Source organism: Poecilia formosa, unplaced genomic scaffold (genome assembly GCF_000485575.1).
Source record: "Poecilia formosa unplaced genomic scaffold, Poecilia_formosa-5.1.2 Scaffold242, whole genome shotgun sequence".
Lineage (NCBI taxonomy): Eukaryota > Metazoa > Chordata > Actinopteri > Cyprinodontiformes > Poeciliidae > Poecilia > Poecilia formosa.
The window spans coordinates 7,751-34,443 of record NW_006800181.1 but is presented as its reverse complement, the minus strand read 5'-3'; the positions used below and the strand labels follow the sequence as shown (position 1 = coordinate 34,443).

The following is a 26,693-nucleotide window of genomic DNA, read 5'->3' as shown; positions in this document are numbered from 1 at the left end:
TGTTTTTATTTCCTGGAATGAATTAAGACACAATTATTTTTGTATACTCCTGATCAATTATAGCAAAAGGTATATCTACAGCTAAAAAATACTGCCTATAATCCGTTTTCCTTTTGATAATTGTATACCAAGAGGTGATTGATGGCATTTTTTTTTTTTATTGTTTTACACAGAATTTGAAGCTAAATCTGCCATTTGAAGAGACTTAGAGAAAGCAGATTTGTGCACCATGTTTGTACAGTTTTGGCTTTACTGCTGTCCTGGGTGTGGCGTTCTTTCAGCAAATGGCAGCTTTTAGAGGATGAATACTCCCGCTAACGATTAATCGATTATTAAATTAGTTGATTATTATTTTGATGGTCGACCAGTCGTTTCCTCAGCCTTAATTCCTCTTTTTACTTCTGAATTACTCTTCTTCTCGCACACCAGAAAGGATTTGCATAGGTTTGGATGTTTGCTCTGCCAGTTCCAGGACCCAACCTGTGGAAACTGAAACTCTCTCCTGGCTCTCTGACTCTTTTCAGAGTGAAGAATAAGAATAAAATCATCAACTCCTACAGTCTGTTTTTGTTTTTTCAGCAGTGGGATGAAGGATTGATGCCCTGCTGCATCACTGTGGTTTACAGGCTGGCACTTTCCTGCCTATTAGGATAAAGTGGTAGCTGCTAGCGCTGCAGTTTCAGGAACCCAGTCTGTGTCAGACTGGAACTGGGACCAGTGCTCTGTAATTATTTAACGGGTAATTTGGCCCTCTAAAAGCCTGTCTGTTGTTTACCTTCAGTTCTCTGGAAGCTCGTCATTCTGAATAAATTTTGCTGCTTCTTGTGCAGTTTTTATTTTAAAGCATAACGTTTTGGGAAGAGGCAGCGAACGCATCTGGCCTCGGCTCGCCCCGCCCGCTCACTGGGACGGTAACGGATCCGGCCCAGAGGATATCCAGGGTTTTATTGACAAACTGTCGGCTTGTTTATCGCGAAGCGGCCAATTCACAGGAGAGCAATCGGTCTTGGATCCAGTTTTATTAAAACACGTTGGCTGTCCCAGGATTTTTTTATTTTTTTACTTTTTGTGCCAGCTGCCCCTCCTCTTTTTTTTTCTTTCTTTTTTGTACCAGTTAATCCAGTCGTCACCCACCCCCACACCTCCCAGCACCGTGCCCGAGGCTGGATCTTTGATGCAAAGCCAGACAATAGAGCTGCTGGTCTACCATTCTCTGACGACTTCATTTATATCAAACATTTACATACAAACAATGAGAATAGATGGATTTATTCTGAGATATTATTACAAATAAAATCATTTGTGTTCAGTGTTTAACTTGGCCTGTGTTGTTGCCAACGTTGGGTGTTTGTTTGCCGGGTTTCGGACAGATTGTAACCCAGTTCTGTGTAGCGTTTTGGGGCCGTCGCTCTGCCAGGAGCCGGGGTTACCTGGCGTTTTGACAGCCACTCCCTTTAAGGCATGCTGGCTTCGTCTGTTCAGCTCATAGCTTCACTCAGCCACCTGCTTTGGAGCAGCTTTAATAGGACGCCAACATTCACTCAACACATTTGGTTAAGTCAGGCCTCTCTGACAGTTTGCTCACGTTGCTGTGGCACAGGTGAGACAAAGGCAGAACTTTCCAGATTGTAATGACCGGAGCAGTTTGGTATTTCATTCACCAATCCACATTTCAGATATTATCATGCTACAGTAAGCCTGTTTATAGTTGAATCTTATAACACCGGATGATATGGCTTGAAAATAAAATCAGATTATTTTTTTAAGCCGGACAAGATAATTTTTTTCTCCCCCCCTCATTCCTTTATGTTCTCTAAAAAAATGTGAAAATGAAATGTAAAAACACAATCTTAAAGTATTTTTGGTTACATTTCTGGTGTAATTATCTTGGTCCACTTAAATTGGAAAACACTAACTTTCTCTGTAAGAAATAGGATCTTGTTTTAAGTCAATAATTGCTTAATATTTAAGAAAAAATATTTTATATGTGAAATTATTTGCCATATTCAAAGTTAAAATGTATCAATCCAGTCAGTTTTTGGGAAATTTTGTTTCTTTTTTAATTTTAGACAGTTAAAATGTCTTCCAGCAGTAAGTGTTCTTTACAAAAGTAATGTTTATTGGATAACAGAGTGAGAACTTGCATTATTATGCCGTTATCAATATATTGCTCAAAATTAGCCTTGCAACAACGTTATCATTTATTGCAATAAATATTGGGACAATTTGTCACAATTTATTGTGACAGGTCTGTGTGATGACTTATTCGTCTGAACTTGAATTAAGTTTCTTATCCTTCGTGTGTGTGTGTGTGTGTGTAACCCTCACAATAGAAACAACGCCACCACTTCCTTGTATGGTCAGCCTGAGCAGCAGGAATCTTCACACAGCTTTGTAGGAATCGACTGAAGTTTCTTGAGCCAGCATCAGTTTGCTTTAGAAGTCTTCAGTAAAAGTTGCCTGTGAGAATCTATAAAGGACATGAGAAAGCAGCTTTTTGCATCCTGTGTTGCTGAATTTTCTCCACGGGAAGCGGGGAAAGCCCCTTCCTTTCCCTCTTGGTCGTTTTTTTCCCCGAGAATAAATTCACGCCACCTGCTTCCTGTCAGCTCTTTGACGACTTGAAACACTTTCACTGGGATTTACAGTTGGGTTGAATCTACAGCAGCAGGAAGTGTTATTTTTAACTTTCTGAGCTTGTAAAGAGGGACTGTGTGGTTCTGTGAGAATGTAAAGCTCAGTCATGTGCGGCGGTGGAATTAGGAGAACGAAGGAAGTGGATTCCTCGTCTTCATGGCAGCCATTGATCGTCCGGTCACTCCTCGACATGCTGCTTCTCATCCATTAAGGCGTCACTCATATGTGTAGGTCCGTCTGACCTCTGTGTGACTTAATTTGCTGCACACATGCATGAGCCAGATGTCTCTGCCTCAGGCTTCCTCGCTGGAATGTAGGTGGGTCAGACGAGCGTTTGCCGATGCTGAACACGTTCTCTTCCTTCAGCCGCTGCAACGGCTTCAATGCTCAAATAAAAACATCTGCCTCTAATTGGAGCCAGTTGATTTTGGATGGCAGATGCGTGCCAGGCCCGACTGCATCCCAGTCCAAGTTGTTTCAGTTTGGGGAAACTTTTGCTGGCCATTAAGCTGTCATGCTATTCGGGCTTTTCAGAACACCACCCAGCTGGGCTGGTATGTAGACTGGACGTCACTTTTGGAAACTAACTCGATTTTTGAGTTTATTCCAGATTTCCTAAGCGTAGCAAAAGAAAATGCCAAAAACATTTGAAAGCTGAACCAGTACTTGCCTCTTAGTTGGACTTAAATAATCTTAAAGGTGATCTATTATGGAAAATTTGGTTTTTGAACATTTTTTCCATTTGGGTCTCAACTGCTTTTAAAGATGGCACAACACTTAAAAAAAAAAACACCAGGCCATTGAGCCATTTTAGAAACCTACCAACCGTTGCCTAGCACATTTGCGCAGTTGATTTTACTGCCGTGTACAATGGCTGCTGGAAAAGACAGGTTTTGTTGTGGACTTGCCATCCAGACACCACTTTCTGTATTCTTGTTGTTTGTGCAGGAGGCTCCACTTTTGCTTTTCAAAGATATATGGTTGTAATTTTATGCATTTGTTTGCAGCCGTTTTCACGGAGTATTAATGTAGAGTTGAGTAAGCGTGGCCAGCAGCAGCTTATTTGGATTTAAAGTGAAAAGAGGCCGTAGAATGGCTCATTCTGGAAGGAACTTAAAATGGTCAGAACTGAGCAGAATAAAATATCATTATCTAAGAAAATTGTTGACATATTTTGTGATCTATCTGAACCTGTTGAAGGAAGCCTAGTAGATCATCTTTAAGCTTCAGCGCCCCAGAATCTGGAGTCGGATCTGACCCCAGTCTGGCTGAAATGTTTGCTTGTGACTCTTGGTTCACCTTTGGCTCTCGTGCAAACAGATTTCTGCTCTCAGCTGGACTTTTGAGTTGAACTAAGAGCAGAATTTTATTTTAAGAAATAACTAAATTCAGCTGTAACCTGCTTCCCCCTCCCACCCCCCCACAATTTATCATTACAAGCTGAAAGAGCAGAAAGTGTAATTCTAGGGGTAGGAATCAAACCGACAATGTTTTCGTTTATCACAATCATTTCTGTGATGATTTATCATCCAGTACATTTTATTTATTTATTTTTTTGTGAGCACGTTTTCCATGATTTCCATTCCTGGGTTTGTTCTCTATCCCAGCCCTGTCATTTTTGTCCAATGGGAACATGATGTCACTCATGTGGCTTTGTTTACAAATTACAGTTTGCTTTCAATAAAAGCACAACGTGAAACCCAACGTTTTGCTTTTGGTCTGGACCAAACAAACGTACAAAAGGACGTCCCTGGTTTGATTAAACCCCGAGTTTGATCAGTTTGAATCCTTGTTTCTCATCCATCCAGGGTTTATCCACATAAAGACAATTTAGAGAGAAATTGGGGTAAAAAAAAAATCCTTTGTTTAGCCCAACTGATAACTTTGAACCCTGTTTACACATTTGTGCCATAGAACAAAGCAGCTGAGCTTTAAATTAAAAACCTCATTTTCAGACGACTCCAGCTTCGTCACTGACTTCGTTTGACACACCCTGTGCGTTCCTCTGCTGTTTTGTTGCGACAGTCATCTGATGTAGGTCCACAGATGAAACTAAGCTGACTCCAGTATCAACAAACCCCTCCTCCTCCAATCCGTCTGCTCGGTGCTTTCCTAACTCCTCCTGTGGCTGCAGCGCGCCGTAATCTCTGCCTATGATAAACGCAGCATTAAAACTGACCCATTTTATCAAACGCACGCAATCCAGCACCTTAACATGCAGAGGAAGGCCAGATGCAACTAAACTGCAGACGGCTGTAAGATTTGAAGACAGTAAATCTATTAAAGATGGAATGTGACTGATTTTAGTCAGTTTTATATAAACAGGCTGGGTTTTTTTTCTAGTCTTTGATTGTTTTAAAAAGATTTTTGATAAAGATGTCAGTTGTATAATTTAGATTATAAAGGTAGGGGAAATGCTTTTGTTTTGACTCCCGTACTTGTTCAGCTTGTTTTTGGGGCTGAAATGATTGATGATGTTGAAATAATTGTCCACTAAGTTGGTGATGAATTCATCTGTAACTGGAGACTAAAACGAGACGGTTTTCTGGGGGGGAAAAGAGCAGTTATTAAACAAAAACTGTACAGAAAATGTAAACATTTTGCATTTAATTAAAGTGGCCAATTCTGTCTCCAGGTTTAAATTCTGTTAACTTTCATTCTGCATTTTCTTATGCATTTCTAACATTGAACAAAATGAGCTCAAGCACTTAAAAGAAAAATCTGCACAATGTCTTAATCCAAATAATTGATTAGTAAAATAATTTAGTTGCTGCCCTAAGGCCTAAATTAAAAAGGTGTAATCTGATGAGATAAAAGTTTGTTTTTCCCTGATGTAATCAATCAGTTTATTCCTGTGCAGGGATGTTTGGTGAATTTTTCCCCCGTTGTTGCCCCGTATTGTCGGCTGGTTGGGTTTTTCTTGTGATTGCATGAACAATGTGCTCAGAGTCTCTAAAGGACAACCAGTCCAGGGATTTGCTGCTCCAGCAGAACAAGAATTGCTGCAAAGAGTTTCTGTAGAACCGCTCAGGTTTGAACTGAACCGTCCTAACGGGTCGGTCCGGGTCTGGGAACAAAGCGCCCGGAGCTACACTGGACTGTCGGTTTTTGAAATGCCCAAAATGGAGCCATAAATCTGTAACTTTTTTAAAAAGTTCATTCAAAAGTACAAAGTGCGTACAGACCTGTCCAGTAAATTACTGAACATCCCGTTTATTTCAGGAACTTTATCACAAACTGAAACACACAAACTCTGTTTCTGATGATTATGATCATTTTCTACTTGCAGCTGATGAAAATTGCATTTAAAATTACATCACACCAATAAAAATTTACATTTAAAAACTAAAATGTGGGTTTAATGAAGCAAGTTTAGTACCTTCTTAAAGGGTGCTTCTATTGAGTGGCTGTGAATGAAACGAGAAAATAAATGCTTGTTGGCATTTAGAGAATTGCTGCATCGGCTAAAACCACTTTCTCCGAACGAATCAGGAGATTGATGAATATCATTATTTCCTTGAAACCTGGATTACAGCTGTTTACATATTGTTGGATTATACAAGAAACAGGATATCATCTTACTTTATTTAGTTCTTCGTCCTGGTTTCTGTTCCATCTTCCTCTGTGTTTCTCCTGTAATTTTAAAGGTTAGCATGTAGCCACAGTTGCTTTAGCGTACAAATGGTTGACTAATTTGTTGAGGAAACGAAAGGTTGTTGTTTTTTTCCCCCCCCCCCAAGGTCAAAATTAACTTTGCAGAGGCTCTGCGCGTCTTGACAAAGACTCTGGTTCTGCTCATTTCTGCTACTGAAACGGCCTCATATCGTCATTGGATGAATCTATGTTCAATCTCTACGTCTGACTTTTCTTTTTTGTAGCCAAGATACTAAAGCTTAGACTGGTGAGAAAAATCAGGAGAATAAAGTTACGTAAATGTGTGTTAAATGATTGACAACCTTTCTCAACTTAACCAGGCTTTTTTTTATTAAAGAACAGATTCAAGACTCAAGAAATTAGACAAACACCTTATAGCTATGGCTAAGCTTTACTTGAATAAACTGTTATGAAATGTATTTTGTAATTCTGCTCACATAAATTCTTCACCACAGCTTCCTCCGGTGCATTTTCCTTCCAGATTTCCTCCTTGTTTTATCCCTGTTTTTCTGCACAATCACTTACAGAAACAATAGGAAGACATTTATTTATATTTCAGCAAATTGAAATGTAAATCAGACTGCAGAAACACAAAATCTTACCAAGTATTTTTGGTCTAGTTTCATGAGAAAATATCTTAGTTTTGTCTTCTTTCAAATGTTCCAAGTAACTTTTCAACAAGATGTAGGAGTTTGTTGTAAGTAAATAATCCCTTAATATTGATTTAAAAAGTCCTCCTTCCATGGGGAAATATCTTTTTATAAGTGAAATAATCTTCCAGGGGAACTAGTTTGTTCCATCAATACTAAGCAGTTTTATACGTAAACTCTTATGTTGTGTTCAAAAGTTACTTGTAAGTTAGTTTTGACTTAAGAAATCTACTACAAAGTAAACAAAAAATGCTTGGTAACTTTTTATTTTTTTTGCATTGCGAATGATTGTTACACATTTTCCTGAAGTTCCGCCTCTTTGCTTTCAGCACACAATCCAGTTTTTTTCCCTCTTTCAGTTTCCAGATGTTTTTAGTTTTTTTTTTAATGTACGTTTATTAGTTGTTCATTATCGTCTTGCATGTTGGAGTGTCAAAGTGGGCAAATTGCTTCAGTTATTTGCTGCCAACATGTTCAGCTCACTTCCTGCTTTGCTTTCTGAGAACTCTTGACCATATTTGGTCTTTCCTTTAGATTTTTTTTAGGCTGTTTGTTGCACAGATTCCTTCCAAGCTCAGATCAGTATTTTATGGAGTATTGTTGTGTTTTGGATAGCTTAAAGATAATTTCCTTTCCTCTCTCTGCAGGGCACTAAAGAGTTGCAGGAACTGGCCGGTGTGACGCTCCACACTGAACATACCAACCTACGGAGGGGATGAAGCCGGATGGAGCTACTATGGAGACCCCAGAGCTCGGTGAAGCTGCTGCCGTAGCGGAGCGCTCGTCTCAGGAAAACATAAACGAGGAAGCCCAAACTCAACCGGACGCAGCTGCACCTGCAGAGACTCAGAAGGCCAATGGGAAGGCCTTAGCAGTGGATCCCAAAGTCAAACCAAAAGCAGCTGGAAGTAAAACCCAACCAACACCCTCTGCTGGCGCTGCTGGATCCGGCTCACGGCCGGGAACTGCTTCCCACCGCACGGAGAGGGATATTAAATCTTCCTCTGCAGGGAGGAAAACAACAGCAGGAGTTGCAGCAGCAAAACCCTCTGCTGCAGGAGCTGTGCCTAAAAGGCCAGCAGGTGCACCAGCAGTTTCATCCACAGCTAAAACCCAAACAAGAGCTCTTGACAGGAAGACAGTCGGACCCATCAAGACTGCTGATGCAACAGTAACCAATGGTACCAAACAGAGAGTGGCACCCAATGGCATTAGTAGGAAACCAGCAGCTGAGGCTGCTAATGGAGCTAGGCCAAAAACCACAGGCAAGTCTTCTCAGTGAAATAAAATCAAAGGTTTTGGATATGACCATTGCTTTATTGGCTTTTTTTTCTTCTTTTTCCTGTGTAGCTGCTACTAACAGACCGGTTGCTTCAGCTGTTCCAAAAACAAACGCACCGACCACAACGAAACCTGCCGCTCCAGCCTCGTCACGAACAGCAAGGTATGGGTCGCATTTTCCACGAGGCAGATGTACGTTATGTCGTTTTAAAGTCGAGGTCAACGTGATAAAAGTTCAGTCGACTAGTGACTGTAACACAGGAGAAATCGCTTCACAGCATCTTGGAGGCTTTATTCCCACTTTTCAGACAGACAGAAGTTTGTTATGCAGAGTAAAAAAGGGTAAAAACATTTTTCTGGACTTTCCAGCAGCAGATAGCCTGGTCATTGTCTTCCTGTGAAACTCTGCTTGATTCTCATCTCACTTCCAGCACAGTGAGTGGGCTTTCTCCCATTGAATTGAATTTCAGCATGACCAATTGGCAAACAGAAGAAGTTCTGAAGTCCAGTTTCTGAGGCCCTCTGTACGATGCAAAGGAGCAGAGCGCTGAACTTCTGCTACTGTGGTCCGAAAAGTTGCACAAACCAGAGTCTGTTTTTTTTGTTGTTGTTGTTTTTTCAAACTCTGGCGGTTACTGATGGGTATATTCCAATCTTGGACAGCTGCTGTATCTATAGGAGTCAAATTGGATCTTTATAGACTAAACTTAACTTATCGTAAACGGATCACCTTTGATTCACCCACCTGCTGCTCTGGTGACTCTGGGCTGCGGCTCAAGCGGTAGGGAAAGATTGTCAGATCCCCAGAACGTTTCTTAAACTCTGTCCAGATTTCAGATGTATAAAAATATAAAGTAATTTACCAAAGTTGTGCTGCAAACTCTGACAAAAGCTGCTGAAACAATGCATGGCCTGGTGTCTGGCTCTTTCTCATCCATCCACCTGATCTTTTGACCTGTTGTCTCTGTTTTTATAACAATACTGACGAAAAACTTGCCTAGATTCTCATCTTCTTGAGTAAATCGGTTTTGTTACGTGATTGCGACTTGTCGACGTGAAAGAAGCAAAATAATCGACTAGTTGGCTCAAATGCTTCATTAACACTTTGTAAATTTGTCTGAAAAAACGGGTTAAGTCGTCTTCGGACAGTTTTAATGTCCAGACTTTATGAATGCTTCGTCTTTATGCGATGAAACTGCAGCAGATGACTGCAGCAGATGTCCATCAAAGGTCTTTACCTTTGATGGACATCTGCTGCAGTCTTAATGAATCGGATCCTCTTCAGCTACATGAGTCACATCAGCAGGAATGACCTGAGACAGAGAGCCTCAACACAGCATGTGAAACCGAAGAACCAAAGCTTTGTCCCTGATGCCCCCTGGCAGAACCAGACCTACCTCCCCGGGGCAGAGAGAGCTGTTGACTTGGAGCATGAAACCCCTCATACTGGGCCAATACTCTTGGTCTTCTTTTCTAATTCTGGGTTTTTTACACAGGAAGTTGTTTTTAGAATTGACAGGAAAATTTAATATTTTTATTTGCTGCATTTTTCCTTAATTCATTTGGTTTGTTGTCTTGTAGATGTAATTTCTATTACATTAAAGTGACGGTTTTCCACAGAATGTAATGTTCTGTGTTGAAACTTGATTAAATCCTGCCGTCCACCCAGCACAGGGTCACTTGATTCCCATTTTCCTTCAAGCCATTGCTTTCTTGTAAAAATACTCATTATGTTCCCCTCAACACGTTCTAGATCTGCAGCATGGAAAGCAGATGACTGTGGCGAGGAACGGGAACTGTATTTGGACAAGAGACGTTAAAGGACAACATTATGAAATGATTCAGCTTTTTTTTTTAGGATGGTTTTTGTATTTATGATCCTTGCTGCAGATCAATTTCCCTTATGAATAAGATTGATCAGATCAGAACTGTTTGGGCACTCAGACGCCCTCGGTAGCCCTTGCTGTCGATGTCGTGAGTTTTTCTTGATATCGGACAGAAATGTGAACTTATTCCACCGGTTTCTGTTTCATCTCTTTGTCGGAGAAAAAACTTGAAGTTAGTTGGATTCTGAGATATTAAGACATGCACATGCAAGATTTTAGGGGAGGGGAAAAAAACTTTACTTAATATGTATTTGAAAGCTTGAATATTTTTGAACTTGCATTGGAAATTACAAAATGTCAAGTGTGGCAGATACCAGGCTTCTTTTCTTCAGCTGCTATAGCTAGTAGTTTGTTTTTGTTGTTGTTGTTTTTTTCCTGTTTGTTTTTGATGAGTCATAATGTTGCTCAGGAGGTATCGAACTCCACATCTAAAAAATACGATCTATTTCTTAATTTGTTTTTGTACAATCATATGTCTAGTTTTCTTATCTGCCTTTGCTTCTAATGTGAGATTTTAAATTTGGTCAACCTTGAGAGAAAAGAAAAAAAAACTGATCTGAGATCAGTCTGTTTTTCTGGTTTAATATGTTGGTGTTTTAACTGTGGAGCTATATTATTGCCAGAAATTTTGCTAAAACAATATTTGAAACTGAAATATATTTAAAATTCTTAAAAATAACAGATTTGGACCTGAAAAACAAGTTTTTGAAACTGTATTGAATCATGGCTGATGGCTCAACGTACCAGCTGTGCAAAATATTCCCAACTTGTATTAACTGTGGGAAATTGAAGTCTCTTAAACATTATCTTCATTGTTTTATTGTTGAACCGATAGGCGCTTACGTCAACAGAAATCAGTGGAAAAAGTAAACTGAACATTTTCTGCAGCATTTTCAGTTCATGTTGGACATTTCATGCTAGTAAAGTAAAGCAGAAGAACCCCATAGTTCGGTTCTTCAGTTTGTAAAACTGGGAAAAAAAGAAATTTGAAAAGTAGGTTTTACCTGTTTTACTTTAAATTTTTAAATCTTTTCTCTGTTTCTTTTTTGGCCCCACTGTAGTTCCATATTCAACCTGCTACGCCAGATGGTTCATATATAACTAGTGGAGTTTGTGCTTTTCAATGGAAAAGATTTCAGGAATAAATAACTTTAGAAAAGATAATATTTTCATCCAATCATGCATCAGTCAGCTGAATATTTCAGGGCTTTGTTTTTCTTTGCCCTGCATCAGTCATGCCTTAGATTGGGCCGATACGACAAACCAATCTACGCTCCAATCTGCCTTGGAGGGCAGAGCTGCTTTAACTGGGAAATTCATTTGAAGGAGGACAAAAAGTAAAATCCTTCTTCAGATTTAATAGGACAGATGGATCCTGATTTGTTCCTTCAATCTAATTTAAAACCCTGAACTCTAACAAGCATCATGTATTGGAGTTACAGAAGTTATGAAATGTTTGTTGTGATAAATGTTTACGCTGATAAAGTTCAGCTCCAGGATTAGGGCTGAAACAATCAAAATCGTCAACTAGTTTAGTAGTTTGTTAATCATTAACTGGAATAGATGCCAAAGAACAAGTCAGAGCAGTTAGTCTACAAAAAACATGTACATTTAGTATTTAAGATGAAAAACGTCTTTTGTAAATATTTTACCCAGAACTTCTCTAATATCAGCTGTAGCTTCAAATTCTGCAAAATGAATAAATGTCTGATTAATTTATAATTTATTTATAAAAAAACAAAACCATAATCAACATGTTGGCCCTCACAGTATTATCTGAAGCAGAAAGGGTTAAGTTTTTCTCATGATTTTATTTTTTTATCTGCAGATGCATCTTTTGCATTTCAGACATTTCCTATTTAAAAGGGAAACTTATTTATATTTATTAGCTTTTTTTTAATGAATTGAACTTTATAAATTTTTCTTCAAAAAATATACACTACAGTTCAACACTTAACATGGCACAAGCTAATGCAAGCTAAACTGGAGCAAATAAGAACAAATTAATACTAACAAAGTCTACACGTATATAAAAACAATAATAATAATGCTCTATAACCCAGATACAGCCAGATAATTATAGCATTCCAGTTAAATGTGTTTTTTTAATGCATGCATATAGAAGGCTAAGTATTAAAATGAGTGCCAATTTTTTTATATCCTTTTAATCGTCAGAATAATCAATTATCACAATAATTAGCTGAAGCCCTAATCATGACTTTTTTTTAATGAACAGTGTAAATTCAACCAAACCACAACAATATATTTTGGATTTTTCCTCTGTTTTTTACATTTTCTCTGTTGAAGCTGTAGTTTCTCCAGTCTGCCTTGTTGCAGAGCCAACCCCGAGTTCCTGGCTGCTGCTAGGCTGCAGAGCTTGCTCTGAACTCTCCACTGAGCTGCTTTAGGCATTCAGTCTCTGTGGAGGAGATGACAGATCACCCACACAAGCGTCAAGAATGTGTGCTGCTCTCAGGACAGAGTAAATCTGCTGGTTTTGGATGCTTTACAAGCAAAACAAGGCTCTGCGTTACACTTGAATATCTAGCGTGCGCTGAAGCATGAGAAAACAATTTATTTGCAAGACAAAAAATATATTTTCTGCTTTTATGTATGAGGAGTTCAATAGTTTGGAAAACTAATTAACTGGTTTATTTCCTTCCAGTAAAACCATAGCAGTCACAGACGACTGGTTTTAAGCTTTTAAAATACTCCTCCTGCGTTTAATAATTGGCAGCCAAATTGATGTGGTTGCTTTGTTTTGTGAACAACAGAAGTGTAATGTCATCTCTTGTAAACACACTCAGAAAAAAAAATCCTATGATTTGTCAGGCTGTCAACAGTGTTGGTCATTCAGGACCTGCTGTTTATCATTAAAGTTTCATAGATGACTGTGTGAGGCTGATCGTGTTCCTTTTAGTGGTGGTTTGTATTGATTTGAACCTTCTGCCGGCAGGAAATGTAATCTATACTAAAACACAAGCACCAGCCAACACCCGCAGGCTGCGTGCGGACAGCCGGCGTTGGCGAGTCTTTCCTCGCTCCCATCAGTCCGATTAAGGCTTTGAATTATTTCTCCTCGTGAAGCGATAACTTGATGCCTTTGGGTTCATGTTCACCAAAGATCAGGGTCCTTCCAGAAGTCAGGGGTTAGTTTTGTGGCGGCCATCTTGTTTCTATTTAGTAAAATCAGATGGGATAAAAATGTAAAAAAGAAAATGTGGCAATTTGACGGTCTAAACTATTTGATTTCTGATTGGTTAAATCTTAACTCTTTTTTATTTATTTATTTTAGTCATTCTAGTTTAAAATTTCCTTTTACTCTGTACCAGGAGTTTTACTTGCAGACTTCTGCTTTCAACCATCCAATAAGACTCTAGTCTTATTGGATGGTTGGTTGTTTTGTTTGTTTCCACCAATGGGGGAAATAAAAGAAATAATCAATACTCTTTTGCCACAGTACAGTCAATTTTAAATCAATCATGTAAAGAAAATTGGCAATCAAAATATGTACAAATGGTACATTTTGTCCCCATTTTATGTTTTTCTCCTTTTTAAATTGTTTTACTAAATTATATTGCAGCCATTTATTTTCCAAAACATAAATAAAAACCACAGATGCCAAAAAACAGGGTGGCAGCATTGGTTGTGTTTTTGTGCAGTGCTTAGCACCGCTAATTAATCACCGCTAACCCTGAAACGCTAATCATAAACATTAGCTATGCTAATGCTAATGAAGTTCACCAACAAAGTAATTAGCAGAAGTGAATGCTGAAGCTAATTCGAATTCAAATTAAATCTGCCTCTGACAGACTAACTCTCAAGTTTAAATTAATTTTAGTTTGTGCTCTATAATCCCCTTCGAAATTGTATCTATTTATATCTTAATAGCTGGGGGAGGGAAGAAACTCCGAGTCGAGGAAATGGAACTTCTGCATTTTCACCCACTTCAAAATAAGAGCATGTCCATAAATGTCTAACTAGTTGACAAATTCGACCCAGATGTCGACCTTTATTCAACTGAAAGGTTATAAAATAGCAAAGTAAATTAAGCGCTTTAGAATTTATCCAGAAAAAAAAGTTTATGGGAACCAAAGTGTGCCAAATGTTTTCAAAGCTAGCTAAGGTGCTAAATGGAAAGATTAGCTAGATTAGCAGAAGTGTGACCACCGCTGTTTTTGTATGATGTAGCCTAGCTTAATTCAGTAAACGCCTGTTAATGTTGCACTTTCTGTTGAAAGTTGGAAGGACTTTGAATCTGTTTCAAAGTGTAACCCAGGGAGGAGGCCAGATTTCAAAAATACTGGACACACCAGCACAGATAAGTTTGAATGACCATGACTAAATATCATCTTAAAATGATCAATATCAAGTACAACAGAGTTGATTTTCTTTTACTTACCATATTTTTGCCTTTATTTTGATCCCAAAACATCCAGTGTGCTTTTCTCAACGTGTCGAATCTGGAGCACCCAAACAGGTAATGACTGCAGTATTTGGCTCCTTATGTCTCTTTGAATGCTGAGATAAGTTAAATAAGAAGACTGGGCCAGACCTATTAAAACTTTTAAAAGTCCATTTTAATTGGTAAACAAATGGGAAGTCAATGGAGAGTCAATTGGAGTGTGTTTGTTTTTTTTTTTAGTGCTGTCTAAGCTGAGCTGCAGGATTCTGGACAGTTTGGGGTTGATGGAGAGAAGAGCGATCCGGACAAACATGCATCTAAAGCACATAAATCACTTTTCTTTTCTTTATCCCAATACCTTTGATGGGTATATATGGCTTCACTTTCACAGGAACACATTGAAACTGGTGTAAACGATTAGTACTCCTGCTACAGAGAGAATAGTTGAAATTTTCAAAAAGCTACAGTGTCTTTGGTGCATCTCGGCCTGACAGCAACTCGTGCAGATGGTGAATAAATTTGGCGGGATCTTCTTGCTGTTGGTGGGGAATTTACTACAATCAGCATTATTTGGGACTAAACTGCCATCCTGGAGAGATTAAGTTCAGAGTAAATACATTTTTGTTTGGGTAAAATGTGAGGAAGGCATCACTAATTACAGTGAGTAATGCCACCTTTACCTTTTTATTGTTTGTATTTATTTGCATCCCCTTTATATCACAGTTTTGCCTCTCGGAAGAGAATCAAATGTGATGGACATCAATGGTTCCACTTTCTTTAAAGCCGTTTCTTCTTTATTGACTTTGTTTTATTGTCTCTCTGCTGTTTCCTTGGCTGCAGGCCGAGGCCAGCTCCATGTCAGACTGGCTTTGAGCGGTTCTGGCCAAACTAAAGTCCGGTTCTACGGTCTAATGACAGCCAATTAGAAAATGCTGCCGCTCTGACTTCATGTCTGTACAGTGGTTGTCTGATCTTGGAGGAACAAATGGTCATTGTAATGGTTGATTGTAATGTGGGAGCGGCATCTCTTTGCAGGCATGCTGCCCCGCTAAAAGCCATCAAAGTCAGTGTTGTCCCAGATTATTCCTGCTGCAACTTCCACATCAGCGGACAAAGTCGAAGGAAACGTAATGCAGATTGTTATTGATTGATCACTCAATTTCTGAAGCAAAGTTGGTGCACTTGGTTGGGAAATGATGCCATGGATCATAATTACTTGCAGGCCTGTGACTTCCCGTTGATAAATGGGAGAAGGTTTAAAGTTGGGTGAAGTTTTCTGGAAACCTTTTCTTTACCATTTTCTACTTGAAAAAGAGGGCAACCTACATTTGATAGACAGTCAATCTCATCAGTATGAGACACAAATGTTCTTGATGATGAACTTTCAGTCTTGGATTCAAATAATCAATTTTAGACAATTGTTCTGCCAGAAAACATTTATTTATTTATTTTTAAAGATGCAGTTTCTTGCACATCAAAAGTGAATAAATTTGGCTCTCCTGTTAATATATTTATAGATTTTAAAAAAGCTGCATTTTCAGGAAGTCAAATTACTTTTTTTTGTTTTGTTTATGGTAATAAGAAAACTCTGTTCAGTCAGAGTGAAACTCTGAAGGACAAAAATCTGAAAGTCTTTCAGCCAAAAGGTAATGAAGACTGTAAATATATTTTTATAGATTACAGCATTTTCCTGTGCAGCATGCCAGCTTTTGCAGAGGCTTAGTAATAAACCATTACTTTGCATCAGATGCGTTAAACCAGAAAAACGTCTGAAATATACGTGACTGGTTTTTGAGGACTGGAACTGGTAGCGGTCGATTTATTTTCATTGACTTTAGGAACTTGATGATGTCAGACTTGGTAGTAAAATGCAGTGAAAAGCATCGTTTCCATGCAGTTCTGAAGTTTAGTTTGGTTTTTATTATTTTCCAGGACTGGACACATTTAAGGCCTGCACTGCAGTGTAGTTGGTTGCACTGTTGCCTTGCAGCAAGAAGGTCACGGCTTTGAATCCAGAATTTTTCTGTATCGAGTTTGGGTGGAACACTGGTTTTGTTTGTTGTTTAACTTTTTCCTTTGTTGCCTTTTCTAAATAGCAGACGTCTAATGATGCTTAAATGTGGTTTTTACATTAAATATTAAATTAAACATTTTTTTTCCCTTTTTAGTTACCAAATCTCACATTGCATTTATCAATGTATCCAGAAGCGTTTTGATTTCTTACTAGTTCAAAACTCATACAGTAAGTTTTCAACTCTTTGCTTGAACTCCAAATGAAGCACTTAGAAAAGCTGTTATTAGTCAATCTTATGATTTAAAAAAATTGAGGTTCAAAAGTTCACACACTCTGCTTTAAAGAGTCTGGGATACTAAAGACCCGGTTTAACCCGTCCAAGATTTGTGGATTTTTGAACAGAGCTGATTCAGTTTTGTCCAGATGCCATAAAGACAGCCTCCTGTTTAATTCATTTGTGAAATCTGCAGAACAAACGTAATGCTTTAAATGTTGAAAACTAGAAATGGACTTCTGGCAGAGAATATTGCAAGTAAAATGCGTCAACCAACAACCTCTGTTTCTTTTAATTTTCCACCTGCTTCCTTTTGATTTGCTTTAGACAAAATGATACTTCAGATGTTTTCCTTTCACCCGTTTTTCTTTTTCAGCTCTTTATTTTTCATCTCACTGGAGTTTGCAGGTGGACATTAAAAAAAAAAGTTGCATCCTTTCTAAAAAAAAAACGGATTTATTTCCTTTCAGGCCTGCTGCAGGTGCCTCAACATCTCGAGCAACATCCACCTTTTCAAAGCCTCCTGCTGCTGCAGCAACAACAAAGATTTCCACCACTGCAGCTTCACGAGTTGCTTCGTCAAGAGCCGCTGCACCGCCATCTGCTGGCAGGAGTGCAGGAGCACAGCTGAATAAAAATCCTCCTGCTAAGAAAGGTGAGGAGGTCATGTCATGTGCAGCAGATATTTCTTTGTTTTAGCGATTTGCTTTTGATTTATGTGGCAAACGGGGAAAATACTGCAATAAATCAGTAAATAAATTGGTAAAATAAAACTTCAAGTATTTATCACCATTTGTCTATTAAATGACTAGAGGGGAATCATTCATAAAAAATTACTTTTTAAGTAAGCCATAAGTTTACTTGCAATATTTTTTTTCTGTCTAAAGTTAAATCAGACCAATCTTTTTTTAGTTTAGTTAGAACTGACAAAATTATTTCTATTTACGAAATGCCATAGTAACGATGAGAGATGTGTCTTGAAATCAGAAGTTTTTCCTGCAGATGTAACAATGATCAATATGGCCAAACAGTTCCACCTTAATAAAGAAAATATTTTACCATCTTATGAATTTAAATTAATGCTTTCCAATTTAATATAAAATAACTGTACATGTATTTATTTACAGTGATTACTAATGTTTTTTTCTGTAAATATGAAACTGTTTTGCCTGTTTTACACCAGATGTTGGTCGACCACCTTCTGCACCAGCTGCCAAGAAACCCCTTACAACACCAACAGCATCACCTGTGGCCAAAAAGAAGGAAACGTCAAAAACTACAACTGCAGTGAAACCAAACTCTGCTCAAACAGCAACCAAGGCAGCCGACCCTAAAGCGTCGCAAGGCAAAGTTCTATCCGTGGCAAAACCGACCCAAACAAAGAAACCTGCAGCCACACCTCGCTACCCTCCGTCGACCAGACCGCCGCTTGGCCGAACTCCACCCGCTTCTCCAGCAGGCAAACCTTCGACCCCAGCAGCAAAACGCGGAACCAACAAACCGACTCAGACCGTCTCACCTTTCATACAGAAAGCTGCGAAAGTCGCGTTGTCTGTTGCCGAACCGCAGATTGCAGCTCCTTCAGCGACAGCAGCTGAATCTGTTCAGGTAGCAGACACCGTAACCGAGGTTACGACAGCGGCTGTGGTTTCTGCTGTAGAGGAGGTCCAAACCCAGCAGGAAAGAGCTGCAGAACCAGAGGAGGTGGCCCAACACATCAACACGACATCGCCACCAACATCTCCTCCTTTCCGGGAACAATCTGAGGGCTGTGCCGTGCCGCTTCCTGAGCCAGAGCAACTCTCTTCCCCAGCCAAGCCTTCATCACCAACCGTGGCCTCTTCTTCTGCTCGCCTCCTTCAGGAAGTGGATCAAACCACCTCTACACCTGCGGTCAACCCAACAGAACCAAGCGCTGCTGCGGCTGCTATTAATCTAAGCGAAGAGGAAGATGAGGAGGAGCGCGAGGGAAGCCAGTTGGTGTCTGTGTCGGAAATGAGCGGAACCACACAGCCAACGGAAGAGTCCCGTCCCGGGTCGGGCGGGCCGGTTGGCAGGGCCGCCTGGAAAGCCGGAGGCGCCTTGCTCTCCGAATTGGACTCCGAGGATGTGAGCGGGAGCCAGCAGGGGGCGTCGGAGCTGAGCGCGCCCGGCGTCCTGGAGGGCACGGAGAGCACGGACGACCTCGGAGACGGCAGCCTCAAAGGAGCCATCGACATGGAGTTGGCCTCGGCAGGTTCCCCCGACTTCGAGAAGGTTCCCGACATTCCCGCCAACGAGTTCGAAGACGAAGATGAGGACGACAGCGACCGGGTGTGCGACATGGAAGTGGGCTCGGAGCGGACTGACGAGCCGCGCAGACCGAGGCACGACAACGACGTGGACGAAGATGAGGACGATGATGACGTGGAGATGGCGAGCGAAGGCGTGACGGAGAGCGGACTGGAAAGCTACGGAAACGCGGATGAGGACGACTTTGCGGAGGACAACCTGGATAACTTGAACCGGGTTCTGCAGCCGCTGCCGCCACCACCGGTTCTGCCCTCCGCCCCAGCGGCCCAGTGGGACCAACCCAATCCGTTTGCTTCTCCGTGGGAAGAACCGCCACAATCACACATTCCAGAAGAATCTAAAGCCTCGGCAAACTGCGAGGCTTTAGCTCAGTCCGCAGCGCAGACCTGGCTGGATGTCGGATCTGCACCTTCTGCTCCTGAACGACAAGATGTCTGCCATCATTCATCGGTGCCAAACGAACCTCAGAACGTGGAACCAGCGGGTCCAGCCCCAGAAATGGCCCTACCTGGAGACCAGGGTGACAGGAACCAGGAAGGGAAGCTCCCAGCTCACGTTTTTGAAACTTCGGCACATAACTCACAGCCGGACGGAGACTGCCAGGACGCTCAGGCGGAGAGACGAGAGCAGGAGGAGGTAGGGATGTTTTTGATTAATGGTTTTAGATTAAAATTAGTTAAAATCGATTTTCTAACAACGTCCGTTTAGACATTCTTTCAGTGTTGTAGTTTGGCCTCAGAAGGCACCGCTGTTGATCGTTAAGCGGAGCTAGCTAAGCAGAGAATTAAAGATGGCGGAGATAGAGAAACGGTCAAACCAGAGTCCAGTTTGGGATATAAAATTTACTTTATGCGGTTTTATTTTGAAATATAAACACTTAACAAGCTCATTAAGTTATTACCTTAATATCGCTCATTCGGCCTAGCTTAGTGGCGGAGCAGCGTCAACTTATAAATTGAAAATTACTAGTAAGATGACAAAATGGAGCTGACATAATGCAAAAAATAACATTATGGAAAAAAATGTGGCAATAAGCAAGGTTGATTTTCGAGGCCAGTCGCCAGTTTTAACATTCTTTTATTTCAAACATAAAAGTAATTTAAAAAGCAGTAGAAGTTCACTCTTTAAAAATTCTCAACCATTTATTTTAAATGTACCCTTTAGGAGCATCCACAGACTGAACTTCTATATGAATATCTGTTCGTGGGCAATTGTTTCACGTTTTTTTTCAACTTTTATTTTCCATTCAGTAGGCTAAGAGATTCCTATTTTGTAAATTTTATACATTTAATGTGAGAACCACAATGTTAGTTTTTTCAGTCAGTGTTTTATACACCTGACACAAAATGATGTAAAATCTAGAGGTGTACTGATTTATTGATGCCGATTTCCTTAATTTTGGGAGACTGGTGATCAGCCGATGCCTCCAGGTGAAGCTAATTTTATCTCTTTATCTTATCGATGTCGGCAAAGGTCTAAAAATCATCCACTGTCCTCTTCTGCTCTCCCTTGGAGAGGTTTGACCAAGAGGTTGGCCCACCAGGTCATGCATCTCTGTACGTTTGCAGTCAACAAAGTTCTTGCTATTTGTAGCGACATTTCAGCCAAAAAAAAATGGTACCGGCCAAAATCGGAGTCAGCAGGCCAAGCTTTTTAAAGATCAGCCAAAAACCTGCAATCAATGCACCTGTAGTTAAAACTTCATTTTAACCCTTCATGCTATGGGAAGATGGTAAACTTTCTTTGTGCAAAAGACGACTCTTTAATAAAACTTATCAATTAAGTGAAGTCGAGATTCTTTAAGTAATCAATAACTTGCATCCCAGGAGGAGGAAGAGGCTGAACCTGAAACTCTGCCTGCTGATGAAGTTCTTGGCGGCCCCTCGACGGCGCCGACGTCCAACCCCTCCTCTTCCTCTGTAACGGAAGACGAGGCGAGCGACACGGAGGGAGAAACTCAGCTGGACGAGTCGCTGAAGTGCCCGCCAGTCTCCAGACTGACTTTCGACATGCAGCCTCCGCTGCCCCAGCACTGCCTGTCCACCGTGGAAGAGGGAGAGGAAGTGGAAAGCTTCGCCGCCGACGAAGCCACTCCACCTTCAGCAGCTTCACTGGCGTCCTACAACTTCGACTCCATGACCACGGCTTCCAACTCCAACGCCCTGTCCACCGGCGAGAGCTGCATCAAGAGCCCCGGCATCTTCTCCCTGGAGGAGCTTTCGGAGGAGGCCAAGGAGCCGTGCCTCAACCCTGAGCCTGACGCGCAGCGCCGCGCCGCCGAGTACATCGAGTGTGGGAAGCAGCAGGAAGCGGAGGCGGCCGAGCGCGTCGAGACGGAACTCCCTGGATCTGAAGACGCCACAGCGAAGCCGGAGGAAATCGCAGAAGACATCCAGCCTCCGTACTATTCGGCTATCTGTGAAAAGACTGAGGACTCTTTTGCAGGTAATGTATAGTAGCAGAGCTCGCTAACTCACCTTTGACCCCTCAGCTTCCTCTCTTCACCGTAGTGATAGTTTCTGTCTGTATAAACCTGTGGGGGTGGATGTATTCACACCTGAATCGATAAAAATCAGAGAGCAAACAAAAAGGAGAATGCAGACCACATTGGCACTTCCTCTGTCATATTTAAACTCGGAGCATTTGGCTTAAGTAACTCCTGTATGTGCAATAGCTTGGTGCGTCTACCTTTAATCGACGTGCGCTGGGTTTTTGGTGTCTGTTTTATCTGATGCAGAATTATGTGGCATGGATGTGACTCGTCTGTTTACAGTGAAAACATATCAAAACAACTGTGGAATGAATTGTTTAACACATTTCCATGCACATTTATCATTGTATGTTTTTTAATAAGCAGAACTAATAAGACTGTTTGCTGTTTTGGAGCTGCTCTTACTATATATGGGTACTTTTCTTTAACCAAGTCTTTTTGCACTTATGATTGTACCAACTTCTTCCCTCCTTTTCCTTTGGAATAATGAACATTAAAGCTTTAAATAAAGATTCGATTTTTTTACCATCATGTATTCTTACTGTACCGTTATTGAAATGAGAAAATTCCACTGCAGGAATTTGTTTGTGTGGGATCATTGAGGTTTGTTGATGAAGCCAATGCAACAGAATCAAAGTATTTCGGAACCAAATCTTTAAAATAATCACATGCTTTTATTTAGTTTAGTTTACATGGTCCAAAATCTTTAACTTAAAAGTACCTGCAGGACAAAATGAAATATTAAAAAGAGAACACGAGACATAATTTTTAAATGCATGTCGCATTTCTTTTATCTTGTAAATCCAAAACTGAAAAAAGGGGTTTTGCACGTTTGTCTTATTCAATTAAGACACACAGTTTGCAAATTCTGCAGCCAATTTGGTTTTAATAGACAAACTGTCCTGTACCTAAAAATGACTGTAAGAACATTTAAAGTTAATAATTATTAACTTTAAATTATTAATTATTAATTAATTATTAACTTTGGAAACATTATTTTCTATGCCATTGTTCACTAAAAACCACATATGTTGGTCTAGCAAGGGAAAAGTGCTGAGGTATTATATCAGCCAGCTGACCAGCAGTGTGTAGTCACATTCACACTTAAGCCTTTTTATGCAATATTAGAAACACATTAAAACATTCAAGTGAATTCAAATAAAAATGTAAACTTTAAAATGCTAACTAATCCTTTAGTTTATGCTCAATCATTTTTTGATGCGTCTAACGTGAAAAACGTCTCTTCTTAACTCAGTGCATTGAAGCAAAAGGTGATTTTTACAGAATTTAAACCGACTAGGTTAAGTTACACGTTTGGTTTGGCATTTCCTACATGAAAACTCTTCACCTGTTGATGCCTGAACGGTTTTCTATGTAAAAAGCATTTCTGCAATAAGTAAATTAAAATATCCTTTGCTGAATAAAACATCTTGAAAAAATGCTGCTGCTGCTGCTGCATGTCGACTTGTATTCATGTTCATTTCCACAAGTTGTGACTTTCCTGTAAAACCTTGAAGATCAAAACCTTTGACCACAACAAAGACGCCATCGATCTGCGACCAGAAGAACGCGGCTGACGGTTCGCTCCACCGGACCGGGTCGCCTCAGGATCCGCCCGGCTACGTTACAGAACTCCAGAACTGTAATTTCCCTCCCTTTGGGTCTGTTGCTGTTATGCCTCCTTGTTGGTTGGTTTGTTTGTTTTTGCTGCACTGAGCTTCTGCATGTCACCGCTGCACAACGAGTTGCGCCTCATGTTGATGGGATGATGCGTTCAGGGTCAGCCAAATAGCTCGGCTCTGGGGCTTTGTGTGCAGAAATGAAATCCAGCTGTGAGCGTTTCCCAGCTGAAGCCAAGCTGTTTGTGCTTCCCTGTATGTCTGTCAATGCATGGGGGAGCTTTTGCATGCATCCGAGGTGGACTAACTGAACTTTATACACTGGTGATTTGTTGTTGAGCTCGTTGAGAGCGTCTCTGTGGGTGTCTACGTCTCACCGGGCTGATTGCATATACAGGAAGTTTGGCTTCTTTTTTTGCACTAAAGTCTTTCTTTTCTGGGTCTCATTTCTGAGAAAAGAAAATGGGTTTGCACTTTTGCTCTCTGCACAAATTTCCCAACACTTGACCACCCCCAATCACCTCACTCTGGCTCTCTGAGTAAATAATGAGCCTGTTCTGCCACTGCTGCACAAAAATACAGTTTTCTGTTTATATAAGTAAGAAAATAAAACGGTTACTGCTGGTTGTTTTGGGGCTGTAGGCAAACGGAAAAACTCTTGAGCTTGGCTTCACAATCCTTTCACTTTTTCCTCTGGTATGAGGACCGACCTTCTTTATTTCACACACACTGCAAAAACACAAATGTTACCCAGTATTTTTGTCTAGTTTCATCTGCAAATATGTAAGTGCACCTAAAGTAACTTTCCAGCAAAATACATAAGCTTGTTTTCTGTAAAAAAAAATTAATAATAATCTAATAGGTTAAAAAAAAAAGTACTGGCAGATTTTTTTAAGTGAAAAAATCTACTAGTGGATCTAATACTTTTGTCTATTAAAGACTTATCAATTTAAACATTTATCTTGCTGAAAACAAAGTTATTTGTCTTATTTTAAACATATTTGCACTGGAAACTTGACAAGAATTCTTGGTAACATTTTGTTTTTGCAGTGCATCCTTCTGCTGCTCCTCACAGCTGTGGTCTGTCTCTGTGCTGCTCAACAGATGTTTCTCTATAAATAATTTATTTCAGCAATTTAGTTCAAAAAGTGAAACTCAACATGTTTACCTCAGAGGATTACTCTGCCACCACCATGCTTCATAGTAATGGTACACTGTAAAAACACAATCTTTCCAACTATATTTGTGTAGTTTCTAGTTTCAAATATGTTGCATTTGAAACGAGACAAAAAATAACTTGCAAGCAACTTCACAGCAAGACATACAAGCTTCTTTTAAGACTAAAAGTTCCTAGATTTTCACTTAGATTGGAAACATAAGTGAAAAAAAATCCAGAAATGTTGTGTGTTTTGCGTTTTCAATTGTACGAATATATTTAAGTTTTTGCAGTGTAAAGAACCATGTGCACACTGCAAAAGCACAATCCTACTATTTGTCTAGTTTCTAGACAAATAGTACACTTGAAATGAAACAAAACTAACTTACAAGTAATTTGCAAGCTTGTTTTACGTAAATTCCTTAATATTAATGAATATTTTCCATTGGAAGATCATTTCACTTATAACATTTAAAAAATGTCAAAGTGAAATAAAGGAATTATTCATTCAAAATAAGCTCTATCTTATTTTGAACTTATTTTTGTCTTAATACTAACATATTTGCACTAGAAACTAGATAAAAATACTTGGTGAGGTTTTCAGTGTTTGTCTCGCAAAAATGCAAAATTTTACCAAGTTTTTTGTCTAGTTTGTACTGCAAACGTTTTAGTACATTTGATTTAGAACAAAAATAACTTCAAGGTAAGTTTTCAGCTTGTTTTGATCTTGAATATTTATTTTTAAAAATGACTAGTTCCACTGACAGATTATGTAACTTATAAGAAGATATTTTTCTTATTTTAATTTAAATAAGCTGATGGTGGAACTAGTATTTTTAAAAACTGTTCTCAATAATAAAGCTCCATCTTGCTGAAAAACTTTTACGTTTTTGTCTTAAGTGTACTAAAAATAATTGTAATATCAACTAAAAATTCTTAAGATCTTTTTGTTTTTGCAGTGTATTGTTTTCCGAGATGGTGAATTTGAGAACCAACAATCATTTTGTTCCCTGTTATGAAACAGTTTGACTTTTTGAACTGGATTACTGATAAAAACACATTTTTCGGTCGTTGCGCTCCGTCTCTGAGGCGTTTTCTGCTTCCTGTCACCAACAGGCTTCGTGGCGATCCCACACCCTCACCGCCGCGATCACTCATCCTACCCCAGAACTTTCTGCGACCTCGTCAAACCCGTCATCAGCGCCGCTGCTTCGCCCAAGCTGACCTGCACCGACCTGCCGCCCCGGAACCTCGGGCAGCAGGCGCTGAGCCCGCAGCTCCGCAGGCTGGAGCAGCACCAGAGGCAGCTGCTGGAGCTGCAGCAGCGCCGGGCGCAGCAGAGTCGGCCGCTGGAGGAGGCCGAGCAGGAGAGGAAGAGGAGGGTGGAGGAGGAGCAGAGGAAGAAGAAAGACGAGGCAGAAGAAGAAATAAAGAGGAATAAGGCAGATGAGGAGAGGAGGAGGAGGGAAGAGGATGAAGAGGAGGAGCTGCTGCAGCAGAGGAGAGATCTGGAACTGCAGCTGCAGCAGCAACAACAGGAGCTGCAGCAGAGACAGCAGATCATGCAGTGGCAGCAAGAGCTACAGCAATCCAACAAATCCCAGACTGCACTGCTGTCCCCTTCGTCTGGACTCTGCACCATTTATGAAGCCTTGGAGAGCAGCGAAGACGAAGAAACGCCGGAGCAGAACCCGGATGCAGACCCGACCCAACCTGGACCGGATCCACACGAACAGATGTGTCCCAGCTGCGACTCTGACCGACCGTCTCCGGAGCAACCGCCGCCCCTCGACCTGGACTGGGGGAAGAAGGTGGACATCGTCCAGCAGCTGATCAACCAGACGCTGCTGCTGAACGGGGACGGGTGCTCCTCCCTGCTGCTGCTGCCTGGAGGGGCGGGGGGCACCCTGAGCCCCCTGGAGAGCAGCCTCTGGCCCAGCCTGCTGCCCCCGCTCACCCCTCCGTCTGCCACAGTCACCTCCGTCAGCAGCTTCTCCCCCGAGGCCACCGGCAGCTCGCCGCAGGGCGAGTGGACGGTGGTGGAGCTGGAGACGCATCACTGAGGCTGTGTGAATGTTTTTACATATTTATTAAAGCTATTCAGACATCATGATGGTGTAATACGAGACGGATAATCTGTGAAAATAACAACCAATCAGAGCCAGGAGGAGGGTCCTGGCGCTGTCAATCTACCTGATGTGTGTGCTGCTAAATGTATTGAAGGCTAAGAAACAACTTAACATTCCAGGAAAATCATTCATCCACCAGTGTGAGCATTCATGACAGGATTTGTTGTGGTGAAGCAACTGCAGTATAACAGAGAGGAAAGGGGGG

General features: G+C 40.6%; 1 protein-coding gene across 1 annotated transcript in view; it reads left to right on the top strand.

Annotated features, from left to right (window-relative positions):
- prr36a (proline rich 36a) overlaps positions 1 to 26,422 on the top strand; it is a 29,843-nt gene extending 3,421 nt beyond the window's left edge. Inside the window, exons 2-8 of the mRNA XM_007569546.2 lie at positions 7,589 to 8,206; positions 8,292 to 8,385; positions 17,272 to 17,456; positions 17,985 to 19,729; positions 20,920 to 21,538; positions 25,476 to 25,801; positions 25,964 to 26,422. Of these exons, the coding sequence (XP_007569608.2) occupies positions 7,657 to 8,206; positions 8,292 to 8,385; positions 17,272 to 17,456; positions 17,985 to 19,729; positions 20,920 to 21,538; positions 25,476 to 25,801; positions 25,964 to 26,422 (3,978 nt within the window). The 5' untranslated portion in view covers positions 7,589 to 7,656. The remainder of the gene's footprint in view (positions 1 to 7,588; positions 8,207 to 8,291; positions 8,386 to 17,271; positions 17,457 to 17,984; positions 19,730 to 20,919; positions 21,539 to 25,475; positions 25,802 to 25,963) is intronic.
- Positions 26,423 to 26,693: the final 271 nt, after the last annotated feature.